This window comes from Chiloscyllium punctatum, chromosome 38 (genome assembly GCF_047496795.1).
Source record: "Chiloscyllium punctatum isolate Juve2018m chromosome 38, sChiPun1.3, whole genome shotgun sequence".
Taxonomy (NCBI): Eukaryota; Metazoa; Chordata; class Chondrichthyes; order Orectolobiformes; family Hemiscylliidae; genus Chiloscyllium; species Chiloscyllium punctatum.
The window spans coordinates 14667914-14684500 of NC_092776.1; the positions used below are offsets into that span (position 1 = coordinate 14667914).

Below are 16587 nucleotides of genomic sequence, written 5' to 3' on the forward strand. Positions count from 1 at the left end.
GGGTAATGGGTGTAAATTGAGCTACAGGCAGCAAAGTTTTGATTCGCCTCAAACTGGTGTTGAATAGAAGATGGGAGCTGAAAGATGTGTTGCTGGAAAAACGCAGCAGGTCAGGCAGTATCCAAGGAGCAGGAGAACCGACGTTTCGGGCATAAGCCCTTCTTCAGGAATGAGGAAGGTGTGCCAAGCAGAGTAAGATTAAAGATAGGGAGGAGGGACTTGGGGAAGGGGCGTTGGGAATGCGATAGGTGGAAGGATGTTAAGGTGAGAGTGATAGGCCGGAGAGAGGGTGGGGGCGGAGAGGTCGGGAAGAAGATTGCAGGTCAAGAAGGCGGTGCTGAGTCCGAGGGTTGGGACTGAGATAAGGGGGGGGGGGAGAGAAATGAGGAAGCTGGAGAAATCTGCATTCATCCCTTGTGGTTGGAGGGTTCCTAGGCGGAAGATGAGGCGCTCTTCCTCCAGGTGTCGTGTTGCCATGGTCTGGCGATAGAGGAGGCCAAGGACCTGCATGTCCTTGGTGGAGTGGGAGGGGGAGTTAAAGTGTTCAGCCACGGGGCGGTTGGGTTGGTTGGTGCGGATGTCCCAGAGGTGTTCTCTGAAACGTTCCGCAAGTAGGCGGCCTGTCTACCCAATGTAGAGGAGACCACATCGGGTGCAGCAAATGATGTGTGTGTGGAGGTGCAGGTGGATTTGAGACGGATATGGAAGGATCCCTTGGGGCCTTGGAGGGAAGTGAGGGGGAAAGGTGTGGGCGCAAGTTTTGCATTTCTTGCGGTTGCAAGAAATCTCACCAGTCATCTCTCTCTAATGAGAGAGCAGCCCTATATTCCTCTGGAACTTTGGTGACTTTGCCTTTATAGAGCTAGACGGGTGGTTTGTTTTCTTGAAGAGCAATATAAAACCCATCTTGGATTTTTCAAGAAAAGCTTCCATAAGATTTTTTAAAACTGTAAAACTTTACAACTGGCCATGTTGAAATCTGTGTTTTGACATCCCCAAATCCCAACCAACACATTCCCCCTCCCCAGAAACATTCAAAGCTCGGGCTGTATCTGAAACACTGACTCGATATCCTCTGTCCTGCAGAACATCCTCAATCCACCTCATATATCCCCAACTTCTGCCTCCAAATTCCTAAATCCTGGAATAAATACAGAAAATGATGGGAAAATCTCAACAATTCTGGCAGCACCTGCCAAGAATGAAAAACAGCCAATATTTGAGTACTGTGATCTTTCATCATAACTGGGAAAAGTTAAAGAGGTAATAGATTTTGAGCAAATGGTGGATTAGACAATTATGGGGAAGATCAGTGATAGGCTGGTGAACGGGGAGATTGAATGACAGAAATGTTAATCGTCCGGGACCAAAGGGAACGGAGATAGGGCAGGTAAAGGAGCAAAGAATCAAAAGATGTCCAGCAAGCAGGTATTGCTAGTTGAAAGATAAAAACGAAACCCTGAAAGATAACAAAATGCAGAACAGATTGTGGTCCGAAATTATTGAACTCAACATTGAGTCAAAAAGTCTATAAAGTGGATAAGATGGTATTCTGAAGCTTACATTGAGTCTCAGTGGAACAGTGTACTAGCTTAAGGACAGAAATGTCAGTGTGAGAACAAGGTGGAGATTTAAACAAAGAGACAGCTGGAAGCTCAGTGAAATGAACAAAGAATTCTGCAAAGAAGTTCTCAAATTGATATTTGGTCTTCCTGATTAAGATACTGGGAGTCAGTGGGCTTGAAACGAATATTAGGAGAAAGTGAGGACTGCAGATGCTGGAGATCAGAGTTGGAGAGTGTGGTGCCGGAAAAGCACAGCAGGTCAGGCAGCATCCGAGGAGCAGGAGAGTCGATGTTTCGAGCATAAGCACTTCATCAAGAAGAGAATGAATATTAGTTATTAATAACCATAAATATAACTAGAAATCAAGATGGAGAACTCGAGAAAAGGAAAGACAAGCCCAGCTAGGACCTAGATGCTGATAGCAACACCTTTCACTTGAAAGGAGTGAAGTTGAAGGAAAAGTTACTCAAAGTGAGAATGAGTGCAGCCAGGAGGAGGAGAGTAGTGTTAAATGGCGACTGATTGGACTTCCCCAAATCACATCCCCATATTCTAAAATACCATCGAAGTGTGTCCACAAATTTGAAAACAAAGCACAGTTTAACTTGTAAAGGGTTGAGGGGGGAGAATAAGGTAAGAGATGTGAACAGTTCTTTCAGATCACCAGCACAGGCACAGTGGAATGAGAAATAGAGAAATGAGGAAAAATTCTATCAGAGGGAAGACGCAGGGGTGTTGGATAAAATGGCCTTTATCTACGTTATAAAATTCAATGATTCTTTCTTCTGATTGACCACACCATTGCAAAATGGCAACAATCATATGCTTATAACCAGAACCAGCTAGTACTCACCGTCTTTTCAATCTCCCCAGCCTCTTCTCGGGGCATTCGGTCTAGGAAATCATGATAGTGCTTGAGGCCAATGGTCTGCTGCTTAGTCAGACTAGCTTTCATCTGAATATCATCCAAAGTTCTGAATCCCTGTAAAACATGTCTAAGTGTTAAAGTTTCTCAACCTAGTGTAAAAATAGGAAAACGGCAATAATCAGACTTCTCTCCTTTTCTAAGAAACGTGGAATGGAAGCGTAACGTGTTTCAGGTAGAAATAAACAGATCTCACCCGTAAATGGGATGAAGAGTTAGTAAAACTGGACTGAATGTTCTCTGACCATTTGGAAGTTTTAAAGAAAGAAAATTGTGCATTTGTTATCAAGGTTTCATTTTTAATCATTTTGTGGGCTTGAATTTGAAGGATTATGGATACATAGACTTTTTTTAAGGGGTCAATGAAAGGACATTGGAACACCCATCCTAATGAGGCATTTCTTGGTTGTGTCTTGTGATAACTGCTTGTTTATTGGAATTCACCCAACTGGGCTCATAACTGTCAGTTTTCAGTTTCTACTTTGGATATTGTTTGGAGTAGTTGATGTCCAGCCTGATGAAGCAAAGGAGCTTCCCAGCTCAGCTCTCCTGTTTCTGGAAAAATCCTTATTATGATTTAAGTTTGAAACCGGATTGTCCTTTTGAAAAGTGTCTGAAAGAATCCACAACACTGTTTTCCATGGGGAAACTGTGTTTGCAAAGGTCTCAGAGATAACATTTGTCCATACCTGCCAGAACGTCAGACCAACAGCCATCCGAACATTGAACCCCTTATCCATTTTGCATTTAAACTAGAGCGGCAGGGGACAGGAAACTGAGTGGGAAGACAAGAGTGAGGAAAACAAACATGGAAATGGAAGGTAGACAAGTGGAAAGCAAAATTGGAAAGGCAGAAGAAAAAGGGCTAGCAGCAAATACAAATAAAATGTGCAAAATATCAAAACAACAAGTTTAAAGGTGCGACATCTGAATGTACAGAGCATTCAAAACAAAATAGACGAATTAACAGCACTAATAGTTTTACTGCAGCAGGATATGATAGCAATTATGGAGACATGGCTGCAGGGTGACCAAGTCTGAGAATTTAACAAGGATGTTCAATGTTTAGGAAGGACAGGAAAAATGGAAAAGAAGATGGTGGTGTTACAGAGACGTACAATCAGCTCAGGAAATTTAGATTTGGAATCAGTCTCGGTTGAGCTAAGAAACAACAACTTCATTGGTAGAAGTTGTATCTAGGCCTCCAAACTATAGTGTAAAGTTGGGAATGACATTAAACAGAAAACTAGAGATGCATGCAGCAAAGGTGCTTCAGCACTCATGAGCAATTTTAATCTACATCTAGACTCAATAAACCACAGTAACAATAAAACTGTTGTGGATGAATTCCTGGAGTGTGCACAGATGGATTTTTAGACCATACATCGAGACACCAACTCAAGGGTAGGTTATCCTCGATTTGGTTTTGTGCAATGAGAAGGGATTAATAAAAAATCTTTTTGTGAAAGACCCTTTAGGAAAAAAAATGACATAACATGATGATAGAACTATTCACTGGGATAGAAAGTGAAAACGTCCAATTTGGGGAGGCAATTACCAAGTGACATTATTACTGAACTGTTAATCCACAGATCCAAGTAATGTTCCGGAGACCACTGTTCATGGCAGATGGTGGAATTTGAATACAATAAGTGTCTCGAAGTAAGAGTCTAATGACAGCCAAGAAAACATTGTGTGTGGAGTCGGAGGAGATAGGGAGATAGCAAAGATGATTCTCGATAGGAAGGATAGCAAAGATGATTCTCGATAGGAGTGAGAGAGGCAGGGTAGTTGTCATGGGGGACTTCAACTATTCAAATATTGACTGGGATCACTACAGTACAAGTACTATAGATGGGTCAGTTTTTGTCCAGTGTGTGCAGGAGGGCTTCCTGACACAGTATGTAGACAGGCCTACAAGGGGCGAAGCCACTTTAGATTTAGTACTGGGTAACAAGCCTGGCCAAGTGTTAGATTTGGAAGTAGGTGAGCACTTTGGAGACAGCGATCACAATTCTGTCAGGTTTACTTTAGTGATGGAAAGGGATAGGTATACTCCACCAAGCAAGAGTTACAGCTGGGGGAAGGGAAATTACGATGCAATTAGGAAAGATTTAGGAAGTGTAGAATGGGGAAGGAAACTGCAGGGGATGAGCATATTAAAAATGTGGAGCTTATTCAAGGAAAAGCTCCTGTGTGTCCTAGATAAGTATATACCTGTCAGGCAGGGAGGAAGATATAGAAAGCGTGAGCCATGGTTTACTAAGGAAGAGGAATCCCTGGTCAAGAAGAAGAAGAAGGCTTATGTTAGGACAAAATGTAAAAACTCAGTTAGGGTGCTTGAGGGTTACAAGGAAGTCAGGAAAGACCTAAAAAGAGAGCTCAGAAGAGCCAGGAGGAGACATGAGAAGTTGTTGGCGGATAGGATCAGGGTTAACCCTAAGGCTTTCCATAGATATGTCAGGAATAAAAGAATGACGAGAGTTAAATCAGGGCCAATCAAGGATTATAGTGGGAAGTTGTGTGTGGAATCAGAGGAGATAGGGGAAGCACTAAATAAATATTTTTTGACAGTGTTCACTATAGAAAATGAAAATGTTGGCGAGGAAGACACAGAGATACTTGCATCTAGACTAGAAGAGATTGAGGTTCACAAGGAAGAGTTATTAGAAATACTGCAGAGTGTGAAAATAGACAAGTTCCTTGGGCCGGATGGGATCTATGCTAGGATCCTTTGGGAAGCAAGGGAAGAGATTGCCAAGACTTTGGCATTGATCTTCAAATCATCATTGTCGAAAGGAATAGTGCCTGAGGACTGGAGGATAGCAAATGTGGTTCCCTTGTTCAAAAAGGGTAGTAGAGACAACCCTGGTAATTACAGACCAGTGAGTCTCACTTCAGTTGTTGGTAAAGTGTTGGGAAAGGTTATAAGAGATAGGATTTATAACCATCTAGAAAAGAATAATCTGATCAGGGACAGTCAGCATGGTTTTGTGAAGGGTAGGTCGTGCCTAACGAATCTTATTGAGTTTTTTGACAAAGTGACCAAACAGGTAGATGAGAGTAAACCGGTTGATGTGGTGTATATGGATTGCAGCAAGGCGTTCGATAAGGTTCCCCACAGTAGGCTATTATACAAAATGCGGAGGAATGAGATTGTGGGAGACATAGCAGTTTGGATCAGTAATTGGCTTGCTGAAAGAAAACAGAGGGTTGTAGTTGATAGAACATGTTCATCTTGGTGGAAATGAAGACTGCAGATGCTGGAGACCAGAGTTGAAAAATGTGGTGCTGGAAAAACACAGCAGGCCAGGCAGCATCCGAGCAGCAGGAGAATCGACGTTTCGGGCATAAGCCCTTCTTCAGGAATGAGGCTGGTGTGCCAGGCGGGCTGAGATAAAAGGTAGGGGGGAGGGGCGCTGGGAATACGATAGGTGGAAGGAGGTGAGGGAGAGGGTGATAGGCCGGAGAGGGGGTGGGGGCGGAGAAGTCAGGAAGAAGATTGCAGGTCAAGAGGGCGGTGCTAAATCCGGGGGTTGGGATTGAGATAAGGTGGGGGGAGGGGAAATGAGGAAGCTGGAGAAATCTATATTCATCCTGTGTGGTTGGAGGGTTCCTAGGCAGAAGATGAGGTGCAAGAGATCAATGCTCGGGCCCCAGCTATTCACAATATGGATCAATGGTTTAGATGAAGGAATTGAGTTTGCCGATTACATAAAACTAGGTGGTCAGGAAAATGTAAAGAGGAATCAGGGTGATTTAAACAAGTTGTCTGAGTGGGAAAATAAATGGGCAGATGCAGGATCAGGTGACACTTGCTGGATATTGGAGCTGCTGACAGTGTCTCTGTCAAACCAAGAGCAGGAGGCCAAGCTGGTACTGACGATAAACTCAGGAATCTGCTCAGAGAACATACAGTATTGAAGAATCTGCTTCCACCTGCTGGTACCACATCTGGGCTGTCTTCACACCAGCTCCCCAGATGTTTGAGAAGGTTTCCAGCACTGGGACGCTCTCACTGATGTAGTCAAGCTTGCGCAGGTGCCCACTCTCCAGTATCTCTCTGATTTTCTCTGCCATCCGTTTGCCAATGCCAGGGATCTTACATGCTTCCTATGGATAGTAAAAGGGAAACTGGCTCCAAAATATGTCCATGTATACAAATCAAGCTAAATCCTTATGATTATTAACAAAATATACAATTCTTCACAGAGTATAAAATCAAGAAAGTTATGCTAAAGCTTTATAAAACACTGGTTTAGCCGCAGCTGAAGGACTGTGGTCAATTATGGCAACGTTCTTTGGAAAGATTGGCAACCTAGGGGAGGATGTAGAAGAGATTTATTAAAACGGTAGCAGAGATTAGATTTCAGTTATGCAGAGAGTAGAAAAACTGGGATTATTCTTCTTTGAGCAGGGCATTTAAATTAATGGAGGAGAAATCATTTCCTTTGGCTGCGAGAAAATAAACTATGTGGGTAAACTGGCAAGTAATATAAAAACAGAAAGTAAAAAGATCTTCTTTAAATATATAAAAGGGTGGAAAGAGGCCAAAATGAATACAGGCCCTTATAGAATAAGGCTGGGAAATAATAGTAGTGAACTAGAAAATGGCAGAGGAGTTAAAATAAATACTATGTATCAGCCTGCATGGTAAAGGGCATTAATAGAACGCACAGAAGGCTACTTAATAAAAGTCCATTGTGCTGTGGGAGCAATGTGTTAATATGGATTGAGGATTAATTTAAGTGAATAATGAAAAGAGAAACTACAGGAAACCTGTGGCCTCCCCTGCAGTGAGTTGGGTGTTGGGGACATTTTATTTGAGGTGATGAGAGGGACTCCTCCACCCCAATAGAATTTGGGATGGGAAAACCTGTGGAGAGCCTTACTCCTCTGTCACCAATTAAAACCCTTAAGGGGGAATTAATGCATATTTCACTGGCGCTGATATTACTTAATCAGGAGTCTCAATACAAGGGGAGCACAACAAATAAATCTGGTGGGCACTCAGGGGTTCGCTCATTGCCAACCAGGGCACTGTATCTGCCTGGGAAGGAAGGGGTTGATCACTGAGAGTCATACACCTGCCCTTGCTGCTGAAATCCCTTCTCCATGCCCCTGCGATCTCCACCTGGTTACCTTCATCCTGCTATCACTCACTTGTGCCTGGGACGCTCTTCAGTCCGAGGCTTTGGATAGGTGTCTAGTGGCAGCAACCACCATTATCTCCCTGAGGGGCAATGCCCTTCAGATCTGTGCCAGCCTCTGATTGGCCAGCAGTTCTTGTTGGGACTCCTGAATCTCTCTTCTTGATGGCAGGGACTGCCACTGCCTTTCAAGTGCCTGAGTGCCACTCAATGTGATGGTCCTTCCTGAAGAGAGGCCAAGCAGGGCTCTGCACAGCTATCCAACTAGAGGTCAAACTTCCAGTTGCCTTCACCAGATTCCAACTTATATCTGAAAACCAGGGAAGAGAGCACTTGGGTGAAGGACAAACGAAATCCCAGGAGGCAGAATTACTGTTGATGTAATTCTGGGTAGAAGTTTTGGCATTTATTGCACCCACAGCTTTTTTTACATTAAAAATCTTTGAATTGTGAAGTAATAAACTGATTCACTAATTTTAAAGTAAACTGTTTCTGAGAATAATTACAGAAGTGAATTGAAGAGAGGTATCATTTGGAAATATGCATGGTTTAAAATGTCCCATGAAATTATCTGAAATTAGTCAGTGATACGATCTGAAGATTGGGGCTAGGAATGAAAATCTTTGCACAAACTTCCTAGAGTTGCCCATGTGTTTTCAATGTGTTGAATGTTTTTAGGATCAAAGAACAAAGAACAAAGAAAATTTACAGCCCAGGAACAGGCCCATCGGCCCTCCAAGCCTGAGCCGATACAAAATTTGCGGCATGGTGGCACAGTGGTTAGCACTGCTGCCTCACAGCGCCAGAGACCCGGGTCCAATTCCCAGCTCAGGCAACTCTCTGTGTGGAGTTTGCACATTCTCCCTGTGTCTGTGTCCAAAAGATGTGCAGGTTAGGTGAATTGGCCATGCTAAATTGCCCGTAGTGTTAGGTGAAGGGGTAAATGTAGTGGAATGGGTCTGGGTGGGTTGCTCTTTGGAGGGTTGGTGTGGCCTTGTTGGGCTGAAGGGCCTCTTTCCACACTGTAAGTAATCTAATCTCAAAAAATGTACTGTCTAAACCTGTCACCTAATTCCTAACCATCTGTATCCCTCTGCTCCCCACCTACTCATGCATCTGTCCAGACGCATCTTAAATGAATCTACCGTGCCTGCCTCTACTACCTCTGCTGGCAATGCGTTCCAGGCACCTACCACCCTCTGCGTAAAGTACTTGCCGTGTATATCCCCCTTAAACTTTTCACCTCTCACCTTGAAAGCATGACCTCTCGTTATTGTATCCTTCACCCTGGGAAAAAGCTTATCTCTATCTACCCTGTCTATACTGTTCATGATTTTGTAGATCTCAATCAGGTGCCCCCTCAATCTCTTTTTTACTAATGAAAATAATCCTAACCTACTCAACCTCTCTTCACAGCTAGCACTTTCCATACCAAGCAACATCATTGTTGCACCCTCTCCAACGTGTTCACATCCTTTGGTAATGTGGCAACCAGAACTGTACACAGTATTCTAAATGTGGTTGAACCAAAGTCTTGTATAATTTTAACATGACTTGCCAGCTCTTATACTCAATACCCCTTCCGATGAAGGCAAGTATATGATATGTCTTCTTGACCACTCTATCCACCTGTGCAGCAACCTTCAATGGACCTGAACTCCCAGATCTCTCTGCTCATCGACTTTTCTCCAGTCTCTTCCGTTTACAGTATAATTCACTCTAGAATTACACTTCCCAAAATACATCACCTCACATTTGCCTGGATTGAACAATGATCAATATTCCTTGTAGTGGAATAACTGGATCGGTGGTACTACCTGGCTCAAAATCTTATTAATAAGACCATAAGACCATAAGACATAGGAGTGGAAGTAAGGCCATTCGGCCCATCGAGTCCACTCCGCCATTCAATCATGGCTGATGCGCATTTCAGCTCCACTTGCCAGCATTCTCCCCGTAGCCCTTAATTCCTCTAGACAACAAGAACCTATCAATCTCGGCCTTGAAGACATTTAGCGTCCCGGCTTCCACTGCACTCCGTGGCAATGAATTCCACAGGCCCACCACTCTCTGGCTGAAGAAATGTCTCCGCATTTCCGTTCTGAAATGACCCCCTCTAATTCTAAGGCTGTGTCCACGGGTCCTAGTCTCCTCGCCTAACAGAAACAATTTTCTAGCATCCACCTTTTCAAAGCCATGTATTATTTTGTACGTCTCTATTAGATCTCCCCTTAATCTTCTAAACTCCAACGAATACAATCCCAGTATCCTCAGCCGTTCCTCATATGCTAGACCTGTCATTCCAGGGATCATCCGTGTGAATCTCCGCTGGACACGTTCCAGTGCCAGTATGTCCTTCCTGAGGTGTGGGGACCAAAACTGGACACAGTACTCCAAATGGGGCCTAACCAGAGCTTTATAAAGTCTTAGTAGTACATCTCTGCTTTTATATTCCAACCCTCTTGAGATAAGAGACAACATTGCATTCGCTTTCTTAATCACAGACTCAACCTGCATGTTTACCTTTAGAGAATCCTCGACTAGCACTCCCAGATCCCTTTGTGCTTTGGCTTTATTAAGTTTCTCACCATTTAGAAAGTAGTCCATTCCTATATTCTTTTTGCCAAAGTGCAAGACCTCGCACTTGCTCACGTTAAATTCCATCAGCCATTTCCTGGACCACTCTCCCAACCTGTCTAGATCCTTCTGTAGCCTCCCCACTTCCTCAGTACTACCTGCCTGTCTACCTAACTTTGTATCATCGGCAAACTTCGCTAGAATGCCCCCGGTTCCCTCATCCAAATCATTAATATATAATGCGAACAGCTGTGGCCCCAGCACCGAACCCTGCGGGACACCGCTCGTCACCGGCTGCCATTCTGAAAAAGAACCTTTTATCCCAACTCTCTGCCTTCTGTTAGATAGCCAATACTCAATCCATCCCAGCAGCTCACCTCGAACACCATGGGCCCTCACCTTGCTCAGCAGTCTCCCGTGTGGCACCTTATCAAAGGCCTTTTGAAAGTCCAGATAGACCACATCCACTGGGTTCCCCTGGTCTAACCTACTTGTTACCTCTTCAAAAAATTCCAACAGGTTTGTCAGGCATGACCTCCCTTTACTAAATCCATGTTGACTTGTTCTAATCAGACTCTGCTCTTCCAAGAATTTAGAAACCTCATCCTTAATGATGGATTCTAGAATTTTACCAACAACCGAGGTTAAGCTGATTGGCCTATAATTTTCCATCTTTTGCCTTGATCCTTTCTTGAACAAGGGGGTTACTACAGCCATCTTCCAATCGTCCGGGACCTTTCCTGACTCCAGTGACTCTTGAAAGATCTCAACCAATGCCTCTGCTATTTCCTCAGCAACCTCTCTCAGAACTCTAGGGTGTATCCCATCGGGGCCAGGAGATTTATCAATTTTAAGACTTTTTAACTTTTCTAGCACTATCTCTTTCGTAATGGCAACCATACTCAACTCAGCCCCGTGACACCCTTTAATTTTTGGGATATTACTCCTGTCTTCCACTGTGAAAACTGACGCAAAGTACTTGTTAAGTTCTCCTGCTATTTCCTTATCTCCCATCACTAGGCTCCCTGCATCAGTTTGAAGTGGCCCAATGTCTACTTTTGCCTGTCGTTTGTTTCTTATGTACTGAAAGAAACTTTTACTATTATTTCTAATATTACTGGCTAGCCTACCTTCATATTTGATCCTCTCATTTCTTATTACACTCTTTGTTATCCTCTGTTGGCTTTTGTATCCTTCCCAATCTTCTGATTTCCCACTGTTCTTAGCCACTTTATAGGATCTCTCTTTTTCTTTAATACATTTCCTGACTTCCTTTGTCAGCCAAGGTTGTCTAATCCCTCCCCGGTTAATCTTTCTTTTCTTGGGAATGAACCTCTGTACAGTGTCCTCAATTATACCTACAAACTCCTGCCATTTTTGCTCTAGTGTCTTCCCGGTTAGCCTCTGCTTCCAGTCTATTTTAGTCAGTTCCTCTCTCATGCCCTCATAATTACCTTTATTCAACTGTAACACCATTACATCAGATTTCGCCTTCTCCCTTTCAAACTCCAGACTGAACTCTACCATATTATGGTCGCTACTTCCTAAGGGTTCCCTTACTTTAAGATCTTTTATAGAGTCTGGTTCATTGCAAAGCACTAGGTCCAGAATAGCCTGCTCTCTTGTGGGCTCCATGACTAGCTGTTCCAAAAAGCCATCCTGTAAGCATTCCATGAATTCCCTTTCTTTAGATCCACTAGCAACATTATTTACCCAGTCCACCTGCATATTGAAGTCACCCATGATCAATGTAACCTTGCCTTTCTGACATGCCTTCTCTATTTCCCGGTACATGTTGCGTCCCTGGTCCTGACCACTGTTAGGAGGTCTGTACACAACTCCAATTATGGTTTTTTTGCCTTTGTGGTTCCTCAATTCCACCCACACAGACTCCACATCATCCGACGCTATGTCATTCAATACCATAGATTTAATTTTGTTCTTAACTAACAAGGCATCTCCACCCCCTCTGCCCACCTCTCTGTCTTTTCGATAAGTCGAAAAACCATGGAGGTTTAACTGCCAGTCCTGACCCCCCTGTAACCAAGTCTCTGTGATGCCTACTACATCATAATCATTCACTATTATCTGTGCCATTAATTCATCGGCTTTGTTATGAATGCTATGAGCATTCAGGTAAAGTGCCTTAATGCTAACTTCCTTATTAGAGATGTTGTAAGTCATATGTCCTAAGTTATCCTTGCTTTTTTCTGCATTCTCAGTCTGCCTCAATTTTAAATCCGCCTGGAAACATGCTATCCTGCTGCTTATCTTTCCATTTACCTCCATACTCCCTGTTGCTTTCACTTTCCCTTCCCCCCAACTCAGAAGTTTAAAGTCCTACTGACCACCCCATTTATCCTCTTCGCCAGAACATTGGTACCTGATCGGTTCAGGTGGAGACCGTCCCAACGGTACAGATCCCCCCTGTTCCAAAACTGATGCCAGTGCCCCATGAAGTGGAATCCCTCTTTCCCACACCAATCCCTTAGCCACCAATCTTAATAACTTGCTATCACTTAAACTTATGAACTCTTAATAACTCTTTCAATTTACAGCCCTTCAATTGGCTGCTTACTCTTCCTCCATCCTACAGCTCAACCCCTTTCCTGCTTATGCTCTCTCTTGCTCACCCCTTCACCATTTTCTATTCTCTCACCCACCTCTTCCTCTTGTCCACCTTTCCCTCCAGCCCACCTTTTCCATTAGCCCACCAATCACGTTTGTCCCTTGCCCCTTTGAACTCCTCTTCCTCTGACCCCTTCTGCTGCTTCTCCTACTCATCCACCTCTCCATACTCACCCCGCTCCCTCTTCGGCCTTACACTGCTTATTATGCTCGCTTCCTACTCTCACTTCGCTCCCTGGAATCCTCACTTTGCCCAAGAAGACAATTGATGATGCAGATTTGGGTTTCTCAAACTGATGACAGTGAATTTAGTCTGTTTATTCGACCTGAATTTAAATTTAATAAATTTAATTTCCTCTGGCTAAGCTTTCAATAATGCAGGAAATGTCACCAAATTAAACTTGTCATTGAGGGGAATTGTCTTACGAGTCAATGTTATTGAAGTCTTCTCACAGGGAGTGGTTGAGGCAAATACTATTGTTCCTCTCAAAGGAGGAATCAGTCAAATATCAAAACTGTACACAATCCTCATTTTAATGAAATCAGTAGAGGGTAAAATTGGCAAAGTGTGGTTTCCTGGAGGACAGGTTAGGCTCAGCAAACCAAACTGAAGTTTCTCCACATGGAAAAGGAAGGAGAAGGCAGAGATTTTACCTCATAGGAGGACACTGGTTTATGGTAACTCTTCAAGGCGTTGATGGCCTTGGCGTATCCCAGCGCTCTCCACTTGTCACCTTGATGTGTGTATGCAGCCTCCAGCACCTCCAGCTTGTCTGTGATGGGTTTGTTGTGGTTTTGCTTTTTGCTTTCGGATGATTGGGCACACACCCACTTGCCACTAACAGCTGCTTTCCTCGAGTCAGATTCACTGAGCGAATGGATGCTCCCAGAGATCAGAGCTTGCAGATCATGCTCGGAAACGCCGTCATCTTCAGCGTCACTCCCACCTTCATCTTCACAAAACTAGAGAGTCACCAAGGACAGCATTCAGAGTAAGGTGAATATTTCACTAAAGTATCACACTCCCCATTGTTGCGCTTTGTTAATGTGTAAGACCAGGGTCCAAAAGTGCGTGCTGGAAAAGCACTGCAGGTCAGGCAGCATGCGAGCAGGAGAGTCGACATTTCGGGCATAAGCACAGCATCAGACATTCCTGATGAAGGCATTATGCCCGAAATGTTGACTGTCCTGCTCCTCAGGTGCTCCCTGACCTGCTCTGCTTTTCCAGCACACCCACTTTTTGACTCAGACTCTCCAGCATCTGCAGTGCTCACTTTCTCCTAATGTGTAAGACAGAGTTGCATTTCTTTCATAACCTCTGGGTACTCCAAAGTGTTTCACAGAAATGTAATTAATTTTATGGCATGGGAATTGTTGCAATGTCAGAAATACAGAAGCCAATTTACATTCACAGCAAGGTCCCCAAAACAGCTAATTGATATTGACCAGAAAATCTTCTTTCATGATGTTTGCTAAGAGAAAAGAAACACTCAGTCACCAAGATGAAATCAACTGCTCTTCCTCAAAATAATAATCATAGAATGTTTCGTGTCTACCTAATAGGGCAGGTGGGACCTTGGTTTTGTGTTTCAGTAAAAGATGGTGTTCCCTCAGTACTGACCCTGTGACTGTGAAGCCATCCCTCTGACAATGTCACATCCCTTTGTGCTTACTCTCTAACACTGCTGCACTCCCTTCCCCTATGGAACTGAAACTGACTTTTGTTTGCCTTGTGGATTGGCCATGGATTCAGTTAACCACCTACATTGACAATTATATAAAATGAGTGGTATAGATTGAAGCTATCCCTCATCATGACTGAGCGAAACAATGTGGGTCAGTAACTGTGGTGCTGCAACTGGCCTTAGTGGGCAAGGGATTGTGAACCAGCCAAGGTCCCCACACCTAATGGTTGGTTTTGCCTGAAATCTGTCTACGTTGGCTCTAGCCAGGATTGTGTTCACATTAGGTGCCACTGGACCATGAAAAGTGTCAGGTGGAAATTTTGAACAGTTCTTTACAGAGTTGAAGTAGACAATAACACTTTTACTGAATTTACATAGCACGTTTTAACTTAGTAAAACATTCACAGAACCACTGTCAGATAACACTTGACACTGAGTCACACGAAGAGGTGACTAAAAGCTTGATCAACAAGTCAAGTTGAAGGAGTGTCTTAAAAGAGGAGGAGGAAAGAGAGAGAGAGAGAAAGAGAGAGACTGACAGACAGTGGAGGAGTTTTGGGAGGGAATTCCAGAGCTGGGGGCTAAGCCAGCTGGAGCAAGGCCAACAATGATGGCGTGATTAAAATGGGAATGCATAAGAGACCAGAATTGAAAGGTCACATATATTCAGGAAAAAGGTAAGACTGGTAGGAGTTTGAAAAGGGATGGGGGATGATATTACTGTACCTGGGCCAGAGAGGTTTGTGCTGCTTCATTGGTTTCTTCAGCTGTGCCCTCTCTCCATTGTTCAGCAAATGATCTTTCTGCCTTTGTGCAGTTGAATTTGGACTTTGACTGGGTCCCTGATCGATTGTTGACTTCTGCGTTCTCTTGCTGATCCTTGTCCCCTGAGCCCTGACTTTTGACCTGCTGTGCAGGTGACAGGTATTTGTCTGGGATGAAGATGCTGTAGCCCACAGTGCTCAAAAGTCTCCTCTCTGTAATGCATAAGCTGAGCCATGCAGATCGCACCAGCTGGACTCTGGGAGGCAGGACCTCCAGTTTCAGGAGGCGAAAGGCACGATCACAATCCATCTCATCATCTATGATCACGTGAGTAACGGCTGGGGTGAAAGTAAGGCTGACCTCCCCACCATTCTGTACAATCTGCTTGTGAAAGATTTCTGTCCGAGCTTTTCCAATCCCTGCCTGGACAATATGCACCACCAATCCACACAACCAGATTTCTGTAGAAATAAGATTAAAACAAAAGATGAGCAACTATTCAATGATAGAATATGTTCCTTTGGACCTTTAAAAGACTGTGGGCCATCTAGCATTGATGTTGCTTTCTGTGGAGATGATAAAGTTGGGGATGGAGGGAGCATTTGGAGCTGAGAGTAAGAGGTGGAGAAGACTGTAGGACAGGTGACTGATTAAATGCAAGTTACAGATTTAAAATAATTTATAAAAGATCTAGAGAGGAAATGAGAATATTTTCCATGCAGAGAATGGTTAACATCCAGAACATACTACCCAAAAATAATGTGCACACAGATTCCATTGGAACTTTCTGAGGGACTGTGTTTCACGAAGACCAAATGACCTCCATCTGTTCTGGAAGATTCTTTCAGATGAAAGCAAGTGATCAGAAGTATTGCCCTGATTCACCAGCAGCAACACTAAGGGAGACCTGTACTTGATTTATTCCTGGTATGCTTGGTAAAATCGTATTATATCATATATTTATGTCTTTACTATCATGAAGAATTTGAGCGATTTCTGCAGTGGGGCTCTGGAGACTGTCATCCACGCAACTCTCTCTGCATTGTACAACACAGCAAGTAAAACTAGTTATCCAGCATTACTGAACAAAAGTTCAGCAGCAGGTCTGATCCCAGCTCTTGCTAGGAGGGCGATTCTAGTTTCAGGTTGGATGTAGGAGTGTGAAGAAAGGGAGAATTAAATCTTGGTTTGGAAACATCTCCAATGTTCCCTCCTCTTTCATCCTCTCAGCAAGTTACTCAGTTCTAATACTGCAATGGAGCACACATCATGTGGCACTGCGTGAGGTGCC

The 16587-nt window shown here is 43.7% G+C and overlaps 1 protein-coding gene across 1 annotated transcript in view; it reads right to left on the minus strand.

Moving 5' to 3' along the window:
* Positions 1-16587, minus strand: part of poll (polymerase (DNA directed), lambda) — a 40469-nt gene that overhangs the window by 9465 nt on the left and 14417 nt on the right. Inside the window, exons 3-6 of the mRNA XM_072557231.1 lie at positions 15258-15757; positions 13501-13809; positions 6431-6604; positions 2420-2548 (exon numbers count right to left, since the gene is read on the minus strand). Of these exons, the coding sequence (XP_072413332.1) occupies positions 2420-2548; positions 6431-6604; positions 13501-13809; positions 15258-15757 (1112 nt within the window). The remainder of the gene's footprint in view (positions 1-2419; positions 2549-6430; positions 6605-13500; positions 13810-15257; positions 15758-16587) is intronic.